Source organism: Emydura macquarii, unplaced genomic scaffold (assembly GCF_026122565.2).
Source record: "Emydura macquarii macquarii isolate MOO-44397 ecotype Brisbane River unplaced genomic scaffold, CSIRO-AGI_Emac_v2 contig_2897, whole genome shotgun sequence".
NCBI classification, from domain to species: Eukaryota; Metazoa; Chordata; order Testudines; family Chelidae; genus Emydura; species Emydura macquarii.
The window spans coordinates 35861386-35885635 of record NW_027133034.1 but is presented as its reverse complement, the minus strand read 5'-3'; the positions used below and the strand labels follow the sequence as shown (position 1 = coordinate 35885635).

The 24250-nt window shown below is 40.3% G+C and overlaps 1 protein-coding gene across 1 annotated transcript in view; it reads left to right on the top strand.

Moving 5' to 3' along the window:
- LOC137167105 (endoplasmic reticulum aminopeptidase 2-like) overlaps window positions 1-24250 on the top strand; it is a 32201-nt gene that overhangs the window by 5351 nt on the left and 2600 nt on the right. Inside the window, exons 5-17 of the mRNA XM_067569100.1 lie at window positions 2813-2933; window positions 5655-5809; window positions 7680-7793; window positions 7885-8016; window positions 11389-11520; window positions 13554-13622; window positions 15252-15430; window positions 15529-15608; window positions 17812-17995; window positions 19629-19785; window positions 20072-20256; window positions 21023-21187; window positions 22096-22236. Of these exons, the coding sequence (XP_067425201.1) occupies window positions 2813-2933; window positions 5655-5809; window positions 7680-7793; window positions 7885-8016; window positions 11389-11520; window positions 13554-13622; window positions 15252-15430; window positions 15529-15608; window positions 17812-17995; window positions 19629-19785; window positions 20072-20256; window positions 21023-21187; window positions 22096-22236 (1814 nt within the window). The remainder of the gene's footprint in view (window positions 1-2812; window positions 2934-5654; window positions 5810-7679; window positions 7794-7884; window positions 8017-11388; window positions 11521-13553; window positions 13623-15251; window positions 15431-15528; window positions 15609-17811; window positions 17996-19628; window positions 19786-20071; window positions 20257-21022; window positions 21188-22095; window positions 22237-24250) is intronic.

Below are 24250 nucleotides of genomic sequence, written 5' to 3'. Positions count from 1 at the left end.
GTTGAAAGGATCACCGATGTGCAGTGCACATCAGGTCATTTTTGTCTTCTGGCAGTTGAAGCATGCTGCCTACCCAATGATCCTAGCTTTTGCTGAACTTTTAGGAATCAAATCTAGGGTTCCCTCAGCTAAAGTCCATAGTATAACCAATAGACCACATCAAGTCCTTGCCAGCTATACTGAAGATGTAGAATGTGGAAAAGGAAGTATAGAGTGTTGGTTATTTTTTGATATGTTCTCAGTACACATAATTTGCTCATGGGATCTGGACAAGTAGATATTCTTCATCTTACCGTAGCAAGATGGCATAGGTCTGGATCCACAAAAGTAGTTAGGCACCTAAGTTCCAATTTTAGGCACCACTGTGATCCACAAAACCACCACTCAGTTGGCTCCTAACCCTTTAGGTGCCTATATTTACTGCCTATATTTTCACTGTAAAAGTTCCCTAGGTGCCCACGTTTCTGCCTCTGGACTTGCACACTGTTGTCTCACTCTAAGCATCTGAATATCTATCTCCCGCCTAAGCCCTAGTGCGATCCATGAACCACGGGAAGAAAGGACATGAGCATCCATCTCACCTGGGTGCCCAATCCAGTAGGCATGCAACTGTATCAGATCCCATTCAAAATCTGGCCAGAGGAGGAGCTGGTGCTGCTATCACCCACGTTATAAATTTAGTCCAGTGGTTAGAGCAGACATCTGGGATGTGGGTGTCCTGGGTTCACTCCCTCACTTCTGTCAGAGTGACAGAGAAGATTTGAACAGGGATCTCCCCCACCTCTCAGGAGATCACTCTACTCACTGTGCTAGGGGATGTTCTGATGTCAGGCTCCTTCAATCTCTCCTTTTTGAAGTGGTTTCACTTTGGACAAATACTTAGTCACTGAAGCAGCGGGACTGGATCCCAGGTGTCCCACTTCTCAGGTAGGTGCCCTCACCATCAGGATACAGAGTCATTCTCTCTGGCCCGATGACTCTTTAAGAATCTATACAAAGTGGATCAGCTTCAACAGGAGAGATTCAGGGAGCCCCACATCGGACTATCCCATAGCCCAGTTGTTAGGGCACTCACTTGACTGGTGTGGGAGACCCCTGTTCAAATCATTTCTCCTCATGCAGAGGGGGGAATTGAATCTGGGTCTCCCACATCCCAGGTGAGTGCTCTAACCACTGGGCTAAAATTTATATGGTGAGCACCACCATCTCCTCATCTGGGTGTTTTGTATGGAGTGAGGCATGTGCCCAATTCATTTCTCACAAGAAATGACTTAGGTGGCTAAGCACCTGATGCCAGGCGAGGGTTTCTGGTTGTGGATCATTAGTAGAGTTAAGTACCTACCTGCAGCCTGGACTTTCCGCAGCATCTCCCATTGGCTAGTTTTGGTCACTCCCTGCCTACTATGCTGGCTTTTGTGGATAGCTTTCTTGGGAACCTATTTCTCCGTATTTATTATACAGGGAGAGAGCCTAGGCACCTAACTCAGGCTATGTCAACACTACAGAGTTAAGTCAACTTAAGTTATGTCAACATATAGCCACCACTGTAATTAAACGCCTGTTGCATGTTCACACTATGCTCCTGGTGTCAGCGGAGTGCATCCACAGCAGCAGCTCTTGCATCAAGACAATGAGCAGTGCACCATGGGTAGCTATCCCACTGTGCAACTGGTACAGGGTGTTTTGGGGAGGGTTTGCAATGCCTCAGCATGCATCACATGATGCAAGTTACTCAATTCCATCATTCCATGGGCATCCTGCTAGGTTTCCAGCTGCTTTTCAACTGCCCTGGTAACCTATGAGCCAGCCATCTATATCAGAAAGTATGGATCCTGCGCTGCTGTTCAGCATTGTGCTTATAAGAGGAGCTCAAGGGGCAGGGGGTATTCACCAACACCCTGACTCCAGCCCCCTCCTTGTAGAAGCGGCATATCTGCGGCTCTGCACCAGAAGCAACTATTTGCCTCGCTTGCCTTCTGCTACGCCTGCTGCAGCTGTTTGAGTTTTACATGGCACTGCTGCATGTCCCTATCATAGCCTTTCCCCTCCATGCCCTGAGCAAGTTCCTGCAGCTGGATTGGAACTGTGCCTGCATAGCTTCCTCTCCGCACCAACCCAGGAGATCCACCACCTCGTGTGTACTCCAGGCAGGAACGCATTTGCTACATGGAGCCAGCAAGCTCAGCTGGGCAGTTGCTATGTGAGCTCTCCAAACCAAGCAAATAGGAATAGCAAGTTCAGAACTTCCTGAAGCTTTAACAGGGGAGAGGCATGTACCTGGCTGCAGGGCAGCAGAGTTCAAAACAGTGACCAGAGTGGTCATGGTGGGCTTTGTGGGATACTTACTGGAGGCCCCTTAGGGCAACCTAAGCAATGCAGTGTTTACACTGATGCTACATTGCTCTAACTACGTGGTCCTAAGCCATATGCCTCTTGTCAAGCTGGTTTTATTACGTTGGCATCACAGACGAGTTGAAGCGGCGGGAGGAACATTGCAGTGTGTACACTTCCATAGTTAGGTTGACATAAGGCAGCTTATGTGGACAAAACTGTGTAGTGTAGACATGGCCTCATGCTTTGTGTATTGCATTGTTTGTTGTTCCAGTGGTTTTTTCTAAGCTTCTAAAAGGTATGCATTGAAACGTTGCCTGTCACAATGCCTAAGTCCTTTTGTGGATCTGGCCCATAGTTCTTACTCTGCATTTTGTGTTCTTAAACTACATTCAAAGGAAGTGAAAAGCAGCCAAACAACCAGTTCCTTGTACTTTGAGCCATATTTCATGCAATTGTATATATTGTATTTATTCAACAGGTGTCTGTATATGTCACTCCAGAGAAATTGAATCAAGCTCATTATGCACTGGAAGCTGCCATAAAGATATTGGAATTCTATGAGCAATATTTTGGTATTTATTATCCTCTCCCAAAACAAGGTCAGTAGTTGAAAAGAATTTGGTGAAACCTATGCCTAATGTTCGCTAGAACAGGAGGTTGTAAGATGAGTAAATGTTAGCCCATTATTATTTACTTATTGTGACTTGCTATTTATAAACAGTGTGACATCACAGGGTACAATCCAGTCTAATGAGTTGGTGTGCCACCCATGCCTTTTAACTTGGGGTGCCCTTTACAATGTGTTGCTGCTCACAAATAGCATCCAGCATGTAAGTCACTCCCAGCTATGTCTGTGTGTTCTACAGCCAGCCAGCCACACCTTGGCTATTACAAGCCTTAGTTTACCACAGGGTAACTCCAACACACTCCCAGTTTTGGTTTTTCCCCAGAAACATATTCCCTGTACTTCCCAATCTGGACCATGCAACTGGACAGTGCAACCATACTGAGTCCATTATTCTTTTAAGGTAATAATATGCATAAAATTTGTTGCCCCCAATGGAGTTACCTAGACACTTCAAGTTGAACATACTGGATTAGATAAAACAATAAAACAAGTTTTAACAACTACAAAGAGATTTTAATTGAGCACAAGTAATGAGGCATAAAAGTTAGAAATGGTTACAAGAAAAATAAAGATAAAATGCATACTAATGCCTAACTTAAACTAGATAAGATTCAAAGCAAAATTTTCTCACCACATGCTTTCAGCAGCCTTGCTGACCAAACTCTGTAGGTCAGGAGCCCTCCCCTACACTCAAACATCTGCTTCCTTTGTCTTCAAGTACAGTGAATGCGCTAGGCAGAGAGAGAGAGGTGCCTTGGTGTGTTTGTCTCTCATTTTTATAGTTTGTCCCCCACTTGAAAAACATTTCCAGCTAAGAACCAAGAGCTAACAAGTATATGTGGAGAAGAATATTCTCTGCTGTTTTTTTCACCTGTTGGAATTTCCTTTGTTTTCCCTTTCTGCTTGATGACTCTAATTTGCATTTAAACAGTGAACAAGCAGAGCACACATTCCTTTGTTTAGGACAGACCTGTTTGCCAGTCCTTCTGTTTGGGCAGGGCTATAGGGTTTGGAACATTTGTTATTCCCCTGTATAGTGGTGGTGTTATAATTTCACATACAATGTTGCCACATGTATTTTACCATGACCATATTGACCAACAAATTATGAGTTTTCAAAAGATATCTTACAAGGCATACATTGTACAAAGATTATTATAATAGTGTGTACGGTGTGAATACAGAGGTGTATGCTGTTACAGCTATAGTGCTTTGATTAAAAAGTATGATGATGAGATCTCTGCCATGAAGAGCTTGCAAACAAAATAAACATATAGAAAGATGAGGGAAGGCATACGGCAAAAGTAAAAATTTGAGTAGTGATGTATAACCTTCATCGTGATAGTTCCATAATTTTCTTAGCTTTTGTATATTTATCTATTTATTTTATTTATTTATATATCTTAACCAGAGATATATAGATGTGGGAAGTGAATTCAAATGGTATTCTTAGGGCTAAACAATTATGAGGCTCCTCAAGGGGATGGTTGAGGATGCTTTGCCAAATTATTAATCAAGATATTTGGTTTGGTAAATTAGGGAATCAATTAAAAAAAAAAAGATAAATAAAAGTAGTTACAGTGGCCAAATCCTCTTTCACATGCTCTTGGAAAGATTGACAACTACAGAATAGTCTCTTTGAGTAAGTCTTGCTTCCCTTGGCTGGCAACATTCATTCTTTGATAACATTAGAGAAATCATACAATACCAGGAAGATACTTCATTCTGATCAATTTTTAGTGGCAGGAAGCACTTAAAGAGGTATTTCCTCTGTATGTGAAAGTTAGTTCCTGTAACTATTGAAAGCTGTAGCCCATCAAAGCATTTTTGGTAGCTGGAAGAGACACATGGAAAATGACTGCCAGGAAGGAGTACGGAAAAGGATCGGGGATCATAGTAGACCACAAGCTAAATATGTCAACAGTGTAACAATGTGGCACAAAAAGCAAACATCATTCTGAGAAGTATTTGCAGGAGTGTTGTAAGCAAGACATGAGAAATAATTATTCCATTCTACTCCATGCTGGAGTATTGTGGCCATTTCTGGGTGTCACATTTCAGGAAAGGTGTGGACAAATCGGGGAAAGTCCAGAGGACAGCAACAAAAATGATTAAAGATCTAGAAAACACGCTCTGTGAGGAAATATTGGAAGAACTGGGTTAGTTTAGTCTAGAGAAGAGAAGACGGGGTACGACATAAAAGGTTGTTACAAGGAGGAGGGGAAAAAAATTGTTCTCGTTAACCTCTGAGGCTAGGATAAGAGGCAATGGGCTTAAATTGCAGCAAGGGAAGGGTGGTTGGACAATAAGAAAAATTTTCGAACTGTCAGGGTGGTTAAGCACTGGAATAAATTGCTTTGAAGGATTTTAAGAGCAGGTTAGACAAACAATTTGTCAGGGATGGTCTAGATAATACTTAATCCTGCCTTGAGTGCAGAGGATTGGACTAGAAGACCTTTCAAGGTCCTTTCCAGTCCTACGATTCTGATTTAAGAAAGTAGTTTTCATGTTACCTATTCAAATACAGCCTGGCCAACTCCCATTGACATCAATAGAAGACTTTTATCAATTTCAATGGAGCTGAATCAGACCAATAGTAGAGACATTTTCATTTAGTATTTCCTCTACTAGACTTGAGCAATGATTCAAATGTCCTATATATCAATGTATATTAAGTTCAACTACTTTTCAGATCTTGTTGCTGTCCCTGACTTTCAGTCAGGAGCCATGGAGAACTGGGGCCTAACCACATACAGAGAGACTTCTCTGCTTTATGATCCTGAGACCTCTTCAGCTTCTGACAAACTTTGGGTTACCATGGTGATAGGACATGAACTTGCTCATCAGGTAGTCTATTGTGCACGTCCATCAGGACATGAGAGGATATATGTTATAGATATAAATCAAAACAGCACATTTATTTTTAAGTATTTTTGCTCTGAAAGGTATCTCTAAAAACAGCATTATGGGTTCCATGTTACATTGTCTATAGCGTGTCAGTCTTAAAAGTGCTCATTTTAGAGGGGAAAAGATGAGTGTTAAACTATCTTTCTTTCTTTCCTTTTTTCTTTCTTCAGGTCAGATTAAGCCATTATTTACACATGTGCAATTCTGCTGCTTTCAGGAGTAATTGCTAAGTAAAAATGATTGGCCTTAGTTAAAAATTCTATCTACTTAAATGGCCCCTATCACCAAAGCATCTAGGCACTTCACAAACATTAATGAACTATTCACACAAAACCCCTATAAGATAGGGAAGTACTATCACTTTTTTTCTTTTAGCAAATGGGGAATGGAAGCACACAAGTTAAAATGCTTGACTTTTGGAAGCACTCAGCACCTACACTCTGTTTGAAGTCATTGTGAAATTTGTATGCTCAGCATTTCTGAGTCTTAAATTGCTTGACCAAGATCACAGGAGTCAGTCGCAGAGATGGGAATTGAAACTGGATCTCTTGGTTCATCAGTTTCTTATTTAACCATAATCATTTTTCCTCTCTGAAATGATGAAGTGAGTCCAGTTCTTAGCTATGTTGGATCAGTAATACTGATAGGTATAAAAAGTTTTAAACCCTTATATTTGCCACTTTAGTAAACAACTATGATTCTGAATATAAGAAGCATGTATATGGAGTAAAAAGTTCCATTTTTGAATAGTCACTTTTCAGAATAGAACTGCGTTTTAAGGAATTAATACCATGATTCATCAAGAGGCTTCAGATTAACTGGTGACAATATGGTAAAGCATTGACATTAAAAACTGATTTTCTATTGATTCAGAAATTAGTGTGGCCTTGATTTATTAAGGACTAGTGTAGATTTCTAATACTTCTAATTAGCAGATATAGAAACAAACTGAGTGAGTATACTAAAAATTCCATATATCTCATAAGCTGCTTTACTTAAAAATAATCTTATTTATTGTATTTCTAAACTCTGGGCCAAATCTTACTCATCTGACCCCTGAATCCTATTGACGTTAAACTACTTGTATTAGTAAGGCAAGCAGGATTTGGCCTTAAGAATACTTATAAGACCAGTGAAACATTCTAAAGACAAATGACTGTGACATCCATTTATGTTTAAAAAAAAAAAAAAAAAAAAAAAATTCAAGTACCCTTCCTGTAATGGCTTTTCTAATAGTATACTGTATTCATTATACTCCCCTTATTATTTATTTAAATAAAAAGAAATTGGTGATTAAGAATTTGGTGTGGTAAATGTGCAACACACAGTAATGATGAGCCCTGTAGTCATCCATTTTACTGCCACACATTAGAGAATGACTTTTGCTGATGGCATAGCTTTCTGAGCGCTTAAAGCAATTTCCTAAGTGGTAGGATCATTGTTTTATGCAGTAAGAAATGGCCCAAGTCCAGATCCTGTGCCAGGGGAAGACCAGGGTTGGGATGCTGGATTGCACAGTGCCTGTGAGAATTTGGCCTTGTGGATAGATTTATTGTTAATGTACTCACCAACTCTTTTTGTGACTGCAAATTGAGAAGAGATGTTTCACTATTGATTGGAAATCAGACATACCTCCATCTTTGAAAACACTGGCTGTCAGAAGTAATATTATTGATTCAGTTGGAAGAAGTTCTTTTTTCTCCTTCTCTGTCAACCATTACTGAACATTTTATTTCTTGATGAGCCATTGGTCTTAATTTCTTTATATCTTCTTTATCTGTTTCTGATGATGTATTTTAACCTATTTTAGTGGTTTGGTAACCTGGTTACCATGGAATGGTGGAATGACATCTGGCTAAATGAAGGGTTTGCTAGATACATGGAATTTATATCGGTTGATGCCACATACCCTGAGTTGCAAGTGGTATGTATAGCAAATTGAAACCTATTTCATTTATAATTCAAGATGGTTTTCCTGAACTGAATACACAATTACAATCTTTTTAATCTTCCAGAATGATTATTTGTTAGGTACCTGCTTTGCAGCAATGGGAAGAGACTCTATGAACTCTTCCCGCCCCATATCTTCAAAAGCAGAAAACCCAACACAGATAAAGGAAATGTTTGATACTGTGTCATATGACAAGGTAAGTCTGCTTCATATTCATATGTAATGGCAATTTTTTCAGTGGTATATTGACTTGTTTTATAATGTTACTGGCAACATAGACAGGAAACTTGACATTGAATTAATATTAACAACTTGCCTTTATGAAAACAAAACATGGGGGGGGAGGGGAAGTTAGGATTAAAATAAATTATGTAGGGCTCTTCAGAGAGATGCTAAGCACCCTTAACGTCCACTGATACCAGTAGAATGGCAGCACTTTGCAGGATCAGAACCTTATTAGTTTGTTTGACTAAACGCACTTTAATAGCCTGATATTATTCCACTGAAACAAATGTCTGCCCACTTTTAGTGGGAACAGGATTGAGTCCTAAAGACTCGTCTTGCAAAAAGCTGATTGCCGTTCACTCCCATTGATTCCCGTGGTTGTAGAGATGTTCAGCACTTTGTAGATCAATGAGAGTTGCAAGTTGCAAGATTGTGCCCTAAATTTTAGAGAGAGAGAGAGAATTTAGCATGTGTCTCTCCATTTCTCTGAGAGAAAAGGTGCTGATACCGGGGGGAAAAGAGACTGGTCACATTTTGGTTCCAAATGCTCCAGAATATAATCTATCATTTTCTCAAACCAGAGTGTTATAGTTGGTCTGCATTTAGTTGTCATAATACAATGATATGCTTGGCCAAATTATTCTAAATGGTTATAATTTATGATCTGTCTACTGTAAAAGAAACTAAAATAATTAGCTAATAAAATAGTAACTTTACATAGGACAGCTGTCTGAACAGTTTACAAGACTATATAGTTAATGTCTTCCTGTAATAGGCTGGTCCCCTGATGAGTCCTTATGGGCTTTAACCACAGACCACACCATAGCAGGCCACCGTCTGTAGTGCTATTTACATATATTTACACTCCCCCAACCAGCTCCCCCACTCCCTTCTGGGGAAGGGAACAGAGCTAACAGCAGCCAGTTCTGCCCACTCCTGCCTTCTTCGGGCTCTCAGCTCTTCCGCCAGTGCTTCCTTCCTCTCAATTTATATGCTCCCAGCAGCTGGAGTTACTTCCCCCTCAAATTAGCCGTGTAACTCTAATTGATCTTGCAGTTTGGTCCCAGTTAACCTATACTGATGAGGATTTGAGTGACAGGATGCTGAGTCAGCTCCTCACTCAGTGCACCTTGTTACACGTCCCCACAGCATCTTAGTGAAGGACATTTCCTATTGGCCTGATGCCAACTGTCTAAAAATCAGCATAAAAATATTTTAAACTTTTGGGGCCAGAGGGGAATAGATTTGTGTAAAGTGAAGGCAAAATAGGAAGCTTGAAGATCAAATTTCAACTTGAATTCTATAATATCCTCGGTAGATTGTTAATTTCTTTTATGTTAAAGAACAAAATCTCTCTGTCATGCTGTCTGAAGTCACTCACAGCTGTGAGTGCCATATTCAAGTCAGACTGTCAGAAAACAGAGCAGATTCCCCAAACTGCCAACATATTCTGTAATTAGATTTCACCAAAGCCAGTAACAAATGTATGGTCCTGGATTACTATGTCAGTCTTGCCATGGAGTCACAAACAGCCCCTTCGGCTCTCCAGTGCATCTTGCCACCCAGACAAACTGGACTTTGTGATGAAAGGTTATTAAAACCAAAAATCACCTCACATTAGGTTACTTCCAATCTGAAAGGATCAGTCACTTATCCCAGATCAATGGATACTCTCCATCTTACATCAAAAGCAACCCAGACAGCCAATTTCTCTAGTAAGCTAACTAAAGGTTTATTAGCTAAGAAAAAGACATTAGAATTATTAAGAGGTTAAAGCAGGTAAAATACATTAACAGGTGAGTCCAAGTTTGTAAATCCAAAATAACAGAGTTGTTGTAATCTGCTAGATTTCCAAAAGTTCCTTAGGGTTCCCCAGAGTAATTCTGGAGATCTCTATCCACTTGTTAGTATTCCCTCCTGTTAGAATCCAAAATAGCTCAAAGATACAGGACCGATCCCTGAAACTATTCTTATAGTGTCTTTCAATGAAAGGCAATCTAGCAGGCATATTCATTTACTGCATGGGCCCTTCTTTTGTTGATTAAATACAAACTAAGTTTGTGAATTTCCATTGTCAAACACTACGACCCCATGCTTTGAAGTTAACAGTCTTTTACATTTCCAAGGCTCCAATCTCATGTGAGAGGTAAACATAATGTGATAGTCTGAAACAATCCTTCATTAGTTTTCATCAAGTAAATGCTCATCTTAATGCTAACTCACACTTTTTGATCTATGGTTAATTAAGTAGAGAGAGATACATAATAGAATGCAATAGCAGATAAGTGAAGACCATATCCTTCACATTTCCTTTGAACCGAATTAACATTTGAGTGAATTGGTACACTAACATTTCTTTGATATTCATACACAAGTCAATTGGCCTATGGCTCTGAACTGCTGGCCTGTCAGCATCAGACACTCTCAAAATTTTGTCAAGTGTAATTTTGAATTGGCCAAATGTATTTCTTTTTATGCTGATTTACACCTCTGCTTAGATTGTTGCTCAGCCTTTCACCAGGTTTCTCTTTCTCCCCCTCGTTAAATGTCTTTTGACTAGTCACCTATAAATATCTCATTTCAGGCAGGGTACGTAATTTTATCTGAGGTCACAACTCATGCTGCTTTATGAGCCAGGGAGACTAAGCCCAGTCAGATATTAGGTCCCTCAGTTATTTTGGGAGTACTAATTTACACTCCAGGCAATCCCAGCGAAGTCCATGGAGTTGATTGGGGCATAAATCAGCACTAAATTTAACTTTGAGGGGGAATGATTTTCTGCACGGAGCTATATGGGAGCTGAGGAAGGACAAAATGCACCTTTCAAGCCCGTGGGTAGGGCAAGGGCAGATCTGTAGCTACTGCTTTAGCATCTGGGTTAAAATAAAGGTCCTGCTGCATGTGGATTTGTGGCCACTAGTTCCAACTACATACAGATCCACTGGTCAACCTTGCACCTCTTCCCTTGCCCGCCTCCAAACCTCCCCTAAACATTGGGTTAGGAGGATCTAGTGCCAAGTCCATTTCTTCCATACACAGGTGATGCAGCATCCCCCTTGCATACCCTCTCTTTAGTTGTCCCTCCACCCATCAGAATTACAGTGCTTCTGTGGCGTATGGGGCCTCCTGCACCTCCTATTCTCATTACACCCTCTGGGCTTTGGTTACAGTTAGCAGCTATCATCTTGAGAGAACTTGGGGCCCATTTATTTGACTTTTCACTTTTTATGTTTTCAACATTCTCCATGTGTTAACAATTTTGCAGTGGTGTATAACATAGTTATAGCTATTTCAAGGCAGCTGGAATTTGTATGCTGATTCAGCTGTGTCAAATCATCTGCAGGGGGCTTGCATTCTGCACATGCTGAGGAACTTTCTGACTGAAGAGGTGTTCCAGAATGGAATAATTCATTACTTAAAGAAATACAGCTATCGGAATGCAAAGAATAATGATCTCTGGAACAGCTTGGCTAATGTAAGTTCCCTTCCTTTATTTTAGCTAACATACAGTGCAGTCCTACATATATGCAGCTGGGGTGAAATTCACCCCCATGCAGGCCAGCTAGCACAAGGCCTATGCAGTTTAAATCCCATTTAAGCCTGGTTTTTAGGACACATGGCTCTTGTGCTGTCTCTGTGCGTAGGAGTTAATTTCACCCCCATTGACTTCCTTGCAATCTGTCTCAATGTAAAGCTGTTCAGAAAGCCAGTCATTATAAACAGGCTTTTAAAATCTGTAAGAGACTTAAAGAAAATGCTTACAAAATACAAATCAATTTAAAATTTAAGAGGCACGCTGGCAGAAACATCAGAGAAAAGAGACGTGCAGAATGGAAGGGCACATTCATTGTGACCAATTCCTGTCAAAATAAGCACCTTGAAGGATTGGGCTGTAAGTGTGGAGTTGGGAGAACAAATAGACCCATTTCACTGTATGGGTGAACTGTAACATGAGAAGTGAAAAATTTCATTAAATAGATTCAGCTGAGTTGAGGTGATGCCCTATAGAGCAATAATAAACTCGATATGTCCTTTGATAGAATAGGAACCATTATTGCACAAGGATGATTTCAAATCTGGAGGAATTAGCAATGGGTACAAACCATTACTGCAGAACTGCTCATCAGATGAGTTTATGATGTGACTTTGTTGGAGTGATCATGGGACACAAAGCATTATATTAGTCCAGTCAAGAATAACAACCCTGAGCATAATAATCCATTTGATAGAATAAAGGTAATATCTTGTACACTTTTTCAGGTGACAAAAAGATAATGGACATGTTCTTTAGCTGCTTTAAATGAACATAGCTTCATCAAAACCAATAGGCCTATGCCCATTTTCACTAGATAAGGATCTAGCCCAGAAGTTGGATCCATCCCTTGTATAATTCCATTTACTTTAATGGAATTTTTTATTCCTAATGGTCCTGTTTGCGTGGTTACATGTACAGTGACAAGGGTTTGTTTGTTTTCTTAGCTTCATAATGAAAGCCCAGCTTTTTCGCAGTCTAATCATTTATAGGAAGTGAATCAAAGGAAGTATTTGGCTGGGACCAAACCCATAGACAAGGTTACCCAACAACGAAGCATCATCTGTTGGATACGCCAAGTTCAAGGAAAAATAAATACCCAATGTTCAGTTCTGTTACCTAACTAACAATATTCACACAAACCAGGAAAAGTCAGCATCTCCGATAAAACAGAGTTGAGTATTATTAGCTGAGCAGTGAGTCACTTAATGGAAAGTAGAAAACAAGTGAGCACATGTACAGTACAAACGGAAGAACACTGGGTCAAAGGAGAACCCTGAGAGGCTGTACAACGCAGTCAGGCCATACTTAAAAAAGCAAAACAAAAGAGGAAGCAAACTGGCTATGGTCTGCTACTAAATATGTGAAATCTGTAAAGATTACATCAGAAAACCAAGTCAGTGTTGTCTAACCGATTTTTAAAAAAGACATGATTATAAACAGTGTCAAGTTTAGTCATATCAAGGATCCTTAGTCATAAAAATCTATTGGAGTCAGCCAGCAACTGAAGATCAGGAATGGGAAGCTGGAAAAGGGCAGTCTGAGCGTGCAGTTATAGTGTCTAAAGTTCTAGGCAGGAGCTCAAATAAATCAAAACCTGACAGGTGGGACTGTCGGTGGTGGCTGCGGTGCATACCTGAGTGGGACCCAGGTTAAAAGGAGATTTACTGACCTAAACAGCAATTGTACAAAGGATAAAGTCTGAATGTGACTGATTGTACCAGAAAATGACTTGAGAGGCATATTTCATGTTTTTCAGGTACAATTTCACCAGAAGATTTTGATAATTTGACTGAGTATTACTAAAGGCTTTAGTGTGTTTCTGCAGGGATAATGGATTTTAAGTGTTGGTAATTGGCTGAAATATTTCCCTTGTTGGATAACAACTGCTAACATGAAAATAGGAAATCAGGACTATAGTAAATGGTATTTTCAGTATGATTTACTAATCCTGTATTGAAATATGTATTTTACAGACTTGTTCAGAAGAGGACTTTACTTCTGGTAAATTTTGTTACAACAAAAGTCAGATGGCTAAGAACACAGTGAGTACATATTACTATCTGCATTCTCTTTATTAGACTACTGCAGAAAGAAATAATCAGTTACATCCTTGTAATTTAACTGTTATTGTAGACCTTTGTTGAGCAGATACATCAGTGTCCGCATCACTGACACTGTGGTTGTGCTGAAGTAGGATGGAGTAAGGTTGTATATCTACTTTTCACCTTATAAAAATAGGATGTGTGTATCATTAGGCCATCTCAGTGAGAGAAAAATATTGAATAAATAAACAACTGCAGATACTTACATTTGGAAAAAAAAGAAAACAGCAGTGGCAAGGAAATAAAGACAAGGATGAGATTGCAAAAGGCCAACAAGGCTTTCTAATCAATTTAAAAGGACCCACTGAGCCCCACCATCAAATATTGTCACATCCAGATGACTTTAGCCAGGGCTTTGGAATGTGCATGTAATAGAACATCATTATACAGCCTAACATGGCTGTGATCACTTGTGAAACGAAGTTTGAAATTATCAGCTTCTTAAAGGGAAACTATCAGATTAGAAAAACAAGTGCTCTTATTTGTGTTACTGATAGCACGTCAGGCTATTACAAATGCAAAAAAAAAAAAAAAATTAAAAATTCCAATATACTTTTCACTGCTTTTATTTAGAGCATATTTTTAAAAGATTTCTCTTGACTGAGTCAGTTACCTTTGGGTCTGAGTAAGGGGAAGTTGCTGTTTGTACCCTTCACTCTGGTTTTTCTTGGAGAGGGAGAAGCATATCTTTGGCCGAATCAAGAATGGACCTTGCATTCTCAGTGTGTCCCCAACATCATCCCTGGTGGAGCAGATCTGCCTTTGAGCAGGGGATGCCGTTGGGCAGTCTCAGAAGTGCAGTGCACCTGCTATAGAAGTGCGGTGTCCCTCTTCAGGTGTTCCATGCAGGTTTTCAGGAGCAGCGGGCTCTGGGCCACCAGCCCTAAAAGGCAGAGGATGTGGCTCTCCGTTTTTAACATGTTTAGATCAGATTCACTGATCTGCTGTGGCTACTCTGCTGCTTTGGCCAATTAATCTAAGTTTATAGTTGTTTAACATCACTTTTGTGTACAATGCAGCTGAAGTGTACTGGCGAACCTGGTCCAACAGCTGTTCCACTGTTAGGCATAGAGCTTGGATATAATTAGAAAGACAGAGCGTTCAAGCTGACCTAGCACGGTTCTTTGGTGCCAATAGAACTATTTGTCAACTTGGCAGCATTGGAGACCTAGCCTAGAAGGCTGATCTCTAGTACAAGTGCTCCGTGTATAAAGACATTTGTTCAACCTTTTAAATGGGCCATCAGAGAACCTTGTGATAAGGATGAAGTGAGTGAGCTTGATTCACCTCTTGCTTACACTGGTTTTAGATTAATGAAGTCACTCTGAAGTACACCTGTGTAACAGAGAGGAGAAATCAGTCGCGTATTTATCTTGAAATTAAATACATATTTGCCTGAAGACTGCTAAAATGCTTGTCTTTTTACCTTAAGATATTTTGTGGATGTGCTGGTAATTGTAAAACAAATGACTAAGATCTTTCTGACTGCAGAGTCCTATTTAATGATGTCATCTGAAAAGTGACAGGTAATGTTGGGGTAAATAACTTTCTGTTTTGTACTGTTTTCAGCATAGCTATTATGTCAGTGCACACTTTGATATCGCGGAGATAATGAACACTTGGACACTCCAGAAAGGAATTCCATTGATTATTGTCGACCAAAATCAGAAAAGAATCAAAGTAAGACAAGAACGCTTCTTGAAAGGCGTTTTCCCACATGAGCCTCAGTGGGCCTCAATGCAGATTGGGTAAGTGCAGGAACATTCTGATGATGCTTATGGAATTTGATTTGCATATTTGAATCCCTATTGACCTTTTGGTCTCATTTTACTGTTCTCCTTTTTAGCTTCCTCTGGCATGTTCCCTTGACATACATCACAAGCCACTCCAAAAGTATTGGAAGACATTTACTGAAGAACCACTCAGGTTATAGATTGACTTGTCAATGTCCTGTTTTGTTTGGTTTGGTTTTGTAGTGAGACCTTATTACTGTTTCTGCTTATACTGTACTCCCTTAATTCTCATATTTAAAAAAAAAATCCCTGATCCCAGCATAGTTACAAATACAGGACCTTCTTGAGAATAGAACCCTGTTAATTGCAGTTGCTTTCATTGTCGCATTCCTAGACAATCTTTAATATGAAGCTTAAAAAGGTGGTTGTATCTGATTTTCAATATAGCCAGAGAATCCTCTTTTAGACATTTTAAAACTTATTTTTCCCTTTGGAAAAGATCTCATCGTAATTATTGTTTTATTGAATTATTGCTATTTCCATGTTCTTTAATCGAGCAAAACTTCCATTGAAGGCAATGGGGCGGAGAGCATAGAAACCCCACAGTGCAAGAACTAGTATAGGGATCTGGAGAGCACTGGCATGGTTGCCTACATTTTTTGTTAATTGAAAATTATGGTAAGCTGCGCAGGGTTCCTTCGTGGCACCCGTTTTAAAGTAGGCATCACTTTAGAATTTTTCTTTTTAAAGCGACAATGGAGATCTTAACATTTCCAAACCCTCTGATCTGATAAACCAAATTCAAAACTGATGTGCTTACGGTTACTTTAAAACTTCAAAAGTGGCTGAGGATACAAAATTACCACTACAAATAATGCAGTTTGTGAGAATTTCTAGGTCCTGGCTGTTATACAAGATCTTGATGATCTGGTAAATCTTTTCTGTGGTGCCATCTCCACAATCGAAATTCCCCTTTTAAAGACAGTGTCTACTGATTGTTGAAGTCCTTCATATTGTAGCTCCAATAAAGTGGTCAGGATTAGGGGCCAGAGCTGCTGCAGAGTGTAAGGGTTTCCATGAGTGTGAACTTGGCCTCCAGCCAATCCACCTTAGGGGTAGGTTCTGTGGTCTGTTACACACTGACAAATCTCACCTCCAGGTAAAACAATGTGGGTAAATATGCATGGGGGGACTTCTTAGAGACATTCTTCCCATGACCCACATCCCACAGGCTTTAGCGCAAGAGCAGGAGATCTGGTCAGGCCACTTAATATGATGGTTTGGTTGCACCTTTGCCAAAAGCACACCAATTACCTGTAGTACATTTTAAATTGATGAGGGTTAGGTACAACTGCTATGTTCAATTTAGATGTAAATTCTTCACTTTGGAGAAGTGCTGCAAGTTGGCACGGTCACGGGGCGGGGCTCCTCTCTTGTCTTCTCCCCGCCAAAACTGCACAGACTCCCAGGGTGGTGCCTGCACCATGTATGTCCTTTTATTTTAAGTTCCCTCCATCCTTTTCATAACAGTCCCTGTGCAACAGTCTCTTTATAATGTTAACGTAGCTTTTGGCCCTCTCACCATGGCCTGAGGGGAACAGAGATCTCCCACACTGAACCTCTGTGTGGCTAGGCTTGGTTAGCCCTGTTCCTGCCTCTCCCCTTCACGTCCTTCCTGTGCCTCTTCTTATCAGCCCTGGGATGATGGGGTAACTGGCTCAGCTGGCCAGCCTGATTGATTTATTACTCCGGTCGGCTTTCTCTAGGGGAACTAATTAATATCTGAGTGATCATACTGCAGGCTCATCTGTTTGCACCCTGCATTTTGTCACAAGCACTTAAAACAATCAAAGACGTTGAAGAACCAGCCAAGTGTAATATTTCCTACCAATCCCACTTACTAATCAACATGCAGCTAATTTTTTCTTTTCTGCTTTATTTCTTCATATGAGTTACTATCAATGAGGCATTCAGAATCTGAAAAGTTGTTAACTAGTACAACCTCTGTAGCAGTATGGGAATCTGAATTTATGGTGAAATGCAAGGGTCTACCTCTGTCCCTTCAAGAAAGAGACTTAATTGACTAAAATTTGCTATTAAAAATTATAGAAAACATTTATGAAACAAGAACCATAACCTATGGGTGTACACTAAAAACTTTTGGCTTTAAAATTTAATTGGCTCAACTATGTTTATGTTCTGGCAAGTTAATTATTTAATTAATTAATTATTAATTAATTATTGCTAATAGAGGGCTTGACAGTCAGTGCCATGCAGTCCTTCAGTAGATTTCAATTCATCTTTCTGAAATTTAAATACCCAGGAAGTATTTTTGGTCACGTTAGAAAACATCACTAAGGTTATTTAACTGTTTCAATAACTTTTTCTGCTCTCAGATTCCATAGAACTGGAGGAAGATGTCAACTGGGTGAAATTCAATGTGGACATGACTGGCTATTACATTGTCCACTATGAAGGGAATGGATGGGACAACATCATTAAACTGTTGAATCAGAACCACACCCTCTTCAGCTACCAGGACCGAGCAAACCTGATCCACAATGCATTTCAATTGGTCAGGTAATAATTGTTCTTTAAAAACAAACAGAAATAATTTTTAGGGCACAGTTTGCAGCTCACATAACTTTGCCCATGACCTCAAGGGCCAGATATTTTAAGAATCTCCTCCCTGCAAGTTGAATTCCTCTGGGATGGATTTGTTTTCTCTAAGCTAAATTCCTTCTTTGCCCACCCTCTGATTGTTATTAATATAGCTGAACCCTTGTCTTTGATTGAACAAAATAGTTAGGTATTTAACAAGCCCACCTCTACAGGTTGGTGATGTCTCCCCACAGAGCCGCACTCTTGTCTTCTGTCTTTTTCAAGTGAGATCTGTGTAAATTCCTTTCTCTCTCTCTCCCATCCACCTTTTTGTAAAAGATTTTACCTTTGTCTGTCATGCATGGTGACATTAATTTAGCTGATATAAAATGGGGAAAGGAGACCTGAAAGGAACATTGGGAATGGAGAGACTGTTAACAGATATACAAGGAGGTTCTGTCTCCTCCCTGCTTGCATTGAAGTGATTTGCACCCCCGTAGGGTTCTCTGAAGGAGTAGTCCCACACTCCTCTGCCTATGGGGATTGCAACAGAGAATGGCCCTGTGCGGGATGTGCATGCTGAGGGAGGCTTCTGGAACATTCCTTCTCCATGCCCTTGCATAAGCACTAGTCACGCCACACTGGAAGAAAGGCAGGAGGCAATGGATGTGGTTAAATGAGGTCGCAACTTTATTCACTTAAAGTATCTGGGAATACCTGGCAATATATTGTACAGTGCAGGCCATCATCCTTTCTGTAATCACTTCCACATAATTCCCAACCTGCTGCTGGGATCCCTCTGTGCTTCCCTCATATGAGGGTTAAGTGGGCTAGAAAAGGAGGGTGGTTGGCTTCCCACCGTACCAGACATAGAAGCTGCAAATTTTCCTTCCTCAGTTCCCTTATAGGATGCTTTCCTTTAAATCCTTTTCCAATCCACTTTATCCAATGACTGAATCCTTCCATAACAAGTACCAGCACTGGATGTCTGGCACAAGTTTTACATACTATGTTGCGACATCAGAATCTAACACCCTGCCCCACCCCTCAGGGTCCCTGACCCACTGCGGGGAAAGCAAACCCCGTTCACTCCTTTCCACCCGAGCCATTCTGACAGTGTGAGGAAATTCCTTCCCAGCCCCCAAGGAAAAAGGGCAACTAGCATAATACCCACAGTGGGTCATGAGGAAACCCTGTCCTCTTCAGATTCTCTAGGTGGGAGGGTGAGTGCTGCCAGCTTGACCCATATGAAAGAGGGCTTCAGCTGTTGCATGGGTATAAATATTCCCCCACTCTTGGAGTCAGCTGGAAGGACAGTGCCCCACTCTCCCAGATCCAGACGCTATTTGCTCTCTCTTCCTCCATCCCCAGCTCCATCCAGGTAAACATCCTAGACAAAGATCCACCACATGCAGTTGTGGTGAGCACAATCTAGCCCTTAGATTCCAAGGTCTTTGTGGCAGGAATCCACTTGGGTGTGCTTTGCAAAGCACTCTGTACTTCTGTGTTGCTCTTTAGTTAATAAATACTACCAATAACAATGCTGCCACTTTCCTTCCCTTAGTAGATCGTTAGAAAGACCATAGCTTATTCCAGACAACCTCTCTCTCAGTGCAGGAAGGCTGTCCCTGGATAGAGCTCTTGATCTGACGCGATATCTCGGACATGAATCCAGTAACATAGTACTTCTGCATGGCCTGGGCTACCTGGAAGGGATTTATCACATGATGGAGAGAAGAAATATTTCCGATGTCACAGAAAGCCTCAAGGTTAATTGTTAAGAATGTAACCGTGTAGTTTTATGCATGTATTTGTTCATTAACTTTAATCTCTACTTGTTTTGATGACATTAAAGAGTTGAAAGATGGAAACCACCTTCTTTGTAACTAGAACAGCTGTTACATGTTAATATAACAGTGGATATTTGATGCACTTATAAAATATGGAAACGCTGCTCTTAATGCAGAGTTTACTACTTCTATTAGAAGTTTGCAATATGCTCAGGTTGGCAAATTTCACTGTTTGTAAATAAACCCTGCTATGTTCTCTCTGCAGCGGTACATCCTGCAGCATTTTAAGCTGGTGATTGACAGGCAGATCTGGAGTGATGAGGGATCTATCTCTGATAGAATGCTTCGTTCTGATCTCCTTGAACTTGCATGTGACCTGAAATATCCTCCTTGTGTCCAGAAGGCAAATGAGCTTTTCAGCAAGTGGATGGGATCTGGTGGAAATTTAACGTAGGTGATTTGTGTCTTCCGAATGTTTCTTTTTGCTTAGATTTCTTTTACTGTACGTTTAGATTGTTTTCCCACATAAATTGCTTTTTTTCCTCCAAATCTTATTGTAAACGAAATAGGAAATGGTTATCTGAAATGAAACAGTAACAGAAACTCTTGTGCTCTAGAGAGAAGCTGTTGTATACATCATATTGTCATGTAACACACACTTACTGTGGCTATCTGTTCCTGGCTACTGGCTAGACCATACACAGGTCGAGGAGCCTGTACTGCCTTTGAGCTAACAGACCACAGCTTCTTAGCCCAGGTAGTAGCACACTGTTTTAGTTGCAGAGGTTTTGGGCTCAGTTCCCCATTGTCAACGACTCATATTACAGTGGTATAAAATACCTTTTTAGGTAAGTACTTTTTAGCTGTTTGATCTTTTCCTCCCACTTTATTATCATCTGTTTTTGGTACCACTCATGATGTGCACATTGCTGTACAAATATAAAGGAAGTTATAGTTCCTATTTTGAAAAAATTGACCCACTCTGGACCTGGTCCTGCATTGGGTTCCTCAAGCACAGACCCCTGCATCCATGCAAACTTCCAATGATTTCAGGTGGACTCCATAGAAGGGAAGGGCCTGTGTCAGTATAGTTCACTGTAAGAACAGGGCCTGCTTTTTCAGCCATTTAATTGATTTTTAACCACCCTCAGCCATTTAAAAACCCTACATCACAAATCTGAATAATACTTTATTTCTTGTATTCTTTATTATTTAGTAATGTTCCTTCTGATGTCATGGAGACTGTTTATTCTGTTGGATCTAAAACAGCTGATGGCTGGAATTTTCTTTTGGAGAGATATAAAGTGTCCATGTCTGCTGCTGAACAGGGAAAAATCTGTTCAGCTTTGGCAAGTTGCAAAGATGATGCAAAACTAACAAGGTAGGATCCGTTACATACTGGTGACTGTTTACTCACATACCCTTTTTTAACTATATAGTTAAATTGGTGCTCATGAATCTCAAAATGAGCTGGTCAAACCTACTCATAGGAAAGCTGTTGCTGCTTGACATGCATTTTTACTTGTTTTGTATGTATGTAGCTTTATATCTGACCATGACCTAGAGGAATCAGAGAGGCAAGGTGAGTGAGGTAATACCTTTAATTCAATCAACTTCTGTCAGTGAAAGGGACAAGGTTTTTGTTTGTTTGGTTGGGCTTTTTTTGTTGTTCGTTTGTTTGTGTTTTAAACTAACAGCAGTTGGTCCAGTAAAAGATGTTACCTCACCCACTTGTGTCTCTAATATCTTGGGACCAACACAGATACAGCAACACTGCAAACAATAATCACGATACGCTCAATTTCTTTGGAAGATAATATCAGCCATTTGTCCTTAAATGAATCCCTTATAAAAAGTCACAAACTGGATATATGTCTTTTTTTTTTTTTTTTTTTAACCTCCCTATATACCTGGTCTCCCTCATGATAATATGGCAGTTAAGAGAATGAACAGGAGGAATCAGTCTTCATCTGGCTTATTATTCTGAGCCACAAAGGAGTAACGCTGCTGTCAGTTGGTAAGGAGCCAGTAGCTATGAGCCCTTGAAGCATCTCATAATGCTTCAGATAAAACTGAAAAAGAGAAGTTACGCAAAATAATTTCCTGTAAGTGCAAGTAACCAAGAAATACTTCGGTTTTTTTGTGGGTTTTTGTTTGTTTGTTTTGTTAAAATTCTGGCTGAGATCACCTTAGAGGCCTGATCTTTCAAAACTTGCTAACATGTATCTGTATATAAATATATAACCTCGCCTTTTCTTGGTTTCTTGGGGATATATTTTGATGCTTTAGGTTGCTGGAGCTTGCAATGGAGGGACATATAATCAAGACTCAAGACCTGCCATCAGTCATCTATAGTGTCAGCAGAAATCCAGCTGGACAATACGTTGCATGGAAGTTTGTAAAGAAAAATTGGAGCAAACTGCTAGAAAAGTTAGTATTTGTAAGGGACAAAAACAATTGTTTTTATTGGCAACAGCATGTTAGGGCTATAGGACTGAGAGTCAAGAGTGATAGATTCTATTTTCAGCTCTGCTGCTCACTCTGTGTGTTACACTGGGCAAGGAACTTCACTGCCCCATGATTCGGTTTCTACTTTGAAAAAGGAGGATAATACTTAAACCTCTTTGCACAGTGCTTTGAGATCTATGAATGGAAAGTGCTGTATAAGTGCTGAGTATTGCTCTTAGATTGAATTTTAACTTCTGAATTTTTTCTTGATTTTGAAAAAAATTATAATAAAACTGAGCAAGCATCTGTAATTCTTCTTAATGAGTTTTCAATCTCAGCATACGGGGTAGAGAAGAACTATAGTAAATTCAGGGAACCATGAGATGAAAAGTTGTTGTGCTCTAATTCTGCATTATAGAGAGAGTATTCCAGTAAATATGCCAGAACAATACAAAAAAAAAGTTACTGAGACAGTTACACCCAGCTAGCCACAGAGTAGGCATTTAAGGTCAGGCCGGAATGCCCCTTCTCTCCACTGGCTGGAGAGCCCTGAATAAAGAAGAACCTCTTCAGACGTGGTATAGTTTGCATGTGCAGTTAGGGCATTGGTCCATCCTTGAGCTGGCAGAAATGTTTTGGCTGAAATTTTTTTTGTGAAAAATGCAGGTTTGGCAACACCAAAACTTCGAATCCATGTTGGTTTTGCTGAATTGTTTTGACAGGGAAAAATCCCAACCAAACCATTTTAGAAAAAAAATAAAAAAAACCCAAAAACTTTTTGTTTTGCCATAATTGAAACACAATGTTTTGATGATGATTTGGTTTGAAACAACCTTTTATTTTGTTTAAAAAGTCACCAAAATCTCTCAATTGAAACAAAGTATTTTGGTTTTGGGTCCAGTGGAATCTTTCATTCAACCAAAACAATTTTTTTCAACTTTTTGATTCACCAAAAATTCAAAAAAAACTTTTGGTTTGATCCAAAACAACTTTTTTAAAAATTATTTGAATTGTCAGCAAACCAAAAAATCAGTTATTCACACAACTGTGATCCCAACAGTCCATGTGTAGCTGTGCAGTGGTTCCTGTATTCCAAGGTGCAGTTGGGATTGGGTCCAGGTTGAGCATGGGGAGGGGGCTCTGGGTTTGTGACTGTGTTTGTCCACTTGCCATCCCTCTCTCCAATGAATGGGGTGTGGGCACAGCAGCCTTTTGACTAGCTCTGTTGCAAAAGCAGCAGCTACAGAGCAGTACTGCTATCACTCCAAGACCTGGAGAGAAGGAACGGAAAGCTCCTACAACATCAGAAGTACAGACAATTAGGGCAGGTCTACACTGCCGGCAAATTTTTGGCGGCAGTTGATGGGAGTTATGCAAGCTACGCAGAGTAACTTGCATAATTCCCGTCGACTTTGTAACTTCCCTTTAGTGAGCCATCTCCGCTGTGCCAATGGGAAATGCGTTCCTGTCAACGCAGCGCTGTGCTTTTTGGGGAGGTGGTTTTATTAGATCGACTTCCGGATCGATTGAGCGTGTCTTCACTGCCACTCAGTCGATCCAGAAAAATTGATCTGACAGTGACAAATTTGCTGCCGTCAGTGTGTACATAGCCTTAGACTATGGCTACACCACAGAGCTTACAGCGGTGCAGCTGCACCAGTCTTAGTGCAGATGCTCTAACCCAATGAGACAGAATTCTCCTGTCGACTTAATTATGCCAGCTCCTGCAAGCTGTGGTAGCTAGGACAAAGGGCTGTCCACATCAGCAGTTAGGTCAGTGTAACTTATGTCACTCAGAGGGGTGGCTTATTTACACCCCTGAGCGACATAACTTATACTGACTTAAGCTGTAGCGTGTACATAGCCTTACAATGGGGTTTCATAGGAAAGACAGGAAATAATAGGCACATCCTGTCCCCAGGGGCTAAGCATTCAGCACTTCCAGCTCTTGATAGTCCAAGGCATGAAAGACCCAGAATAGAAATTGAATCTGTCT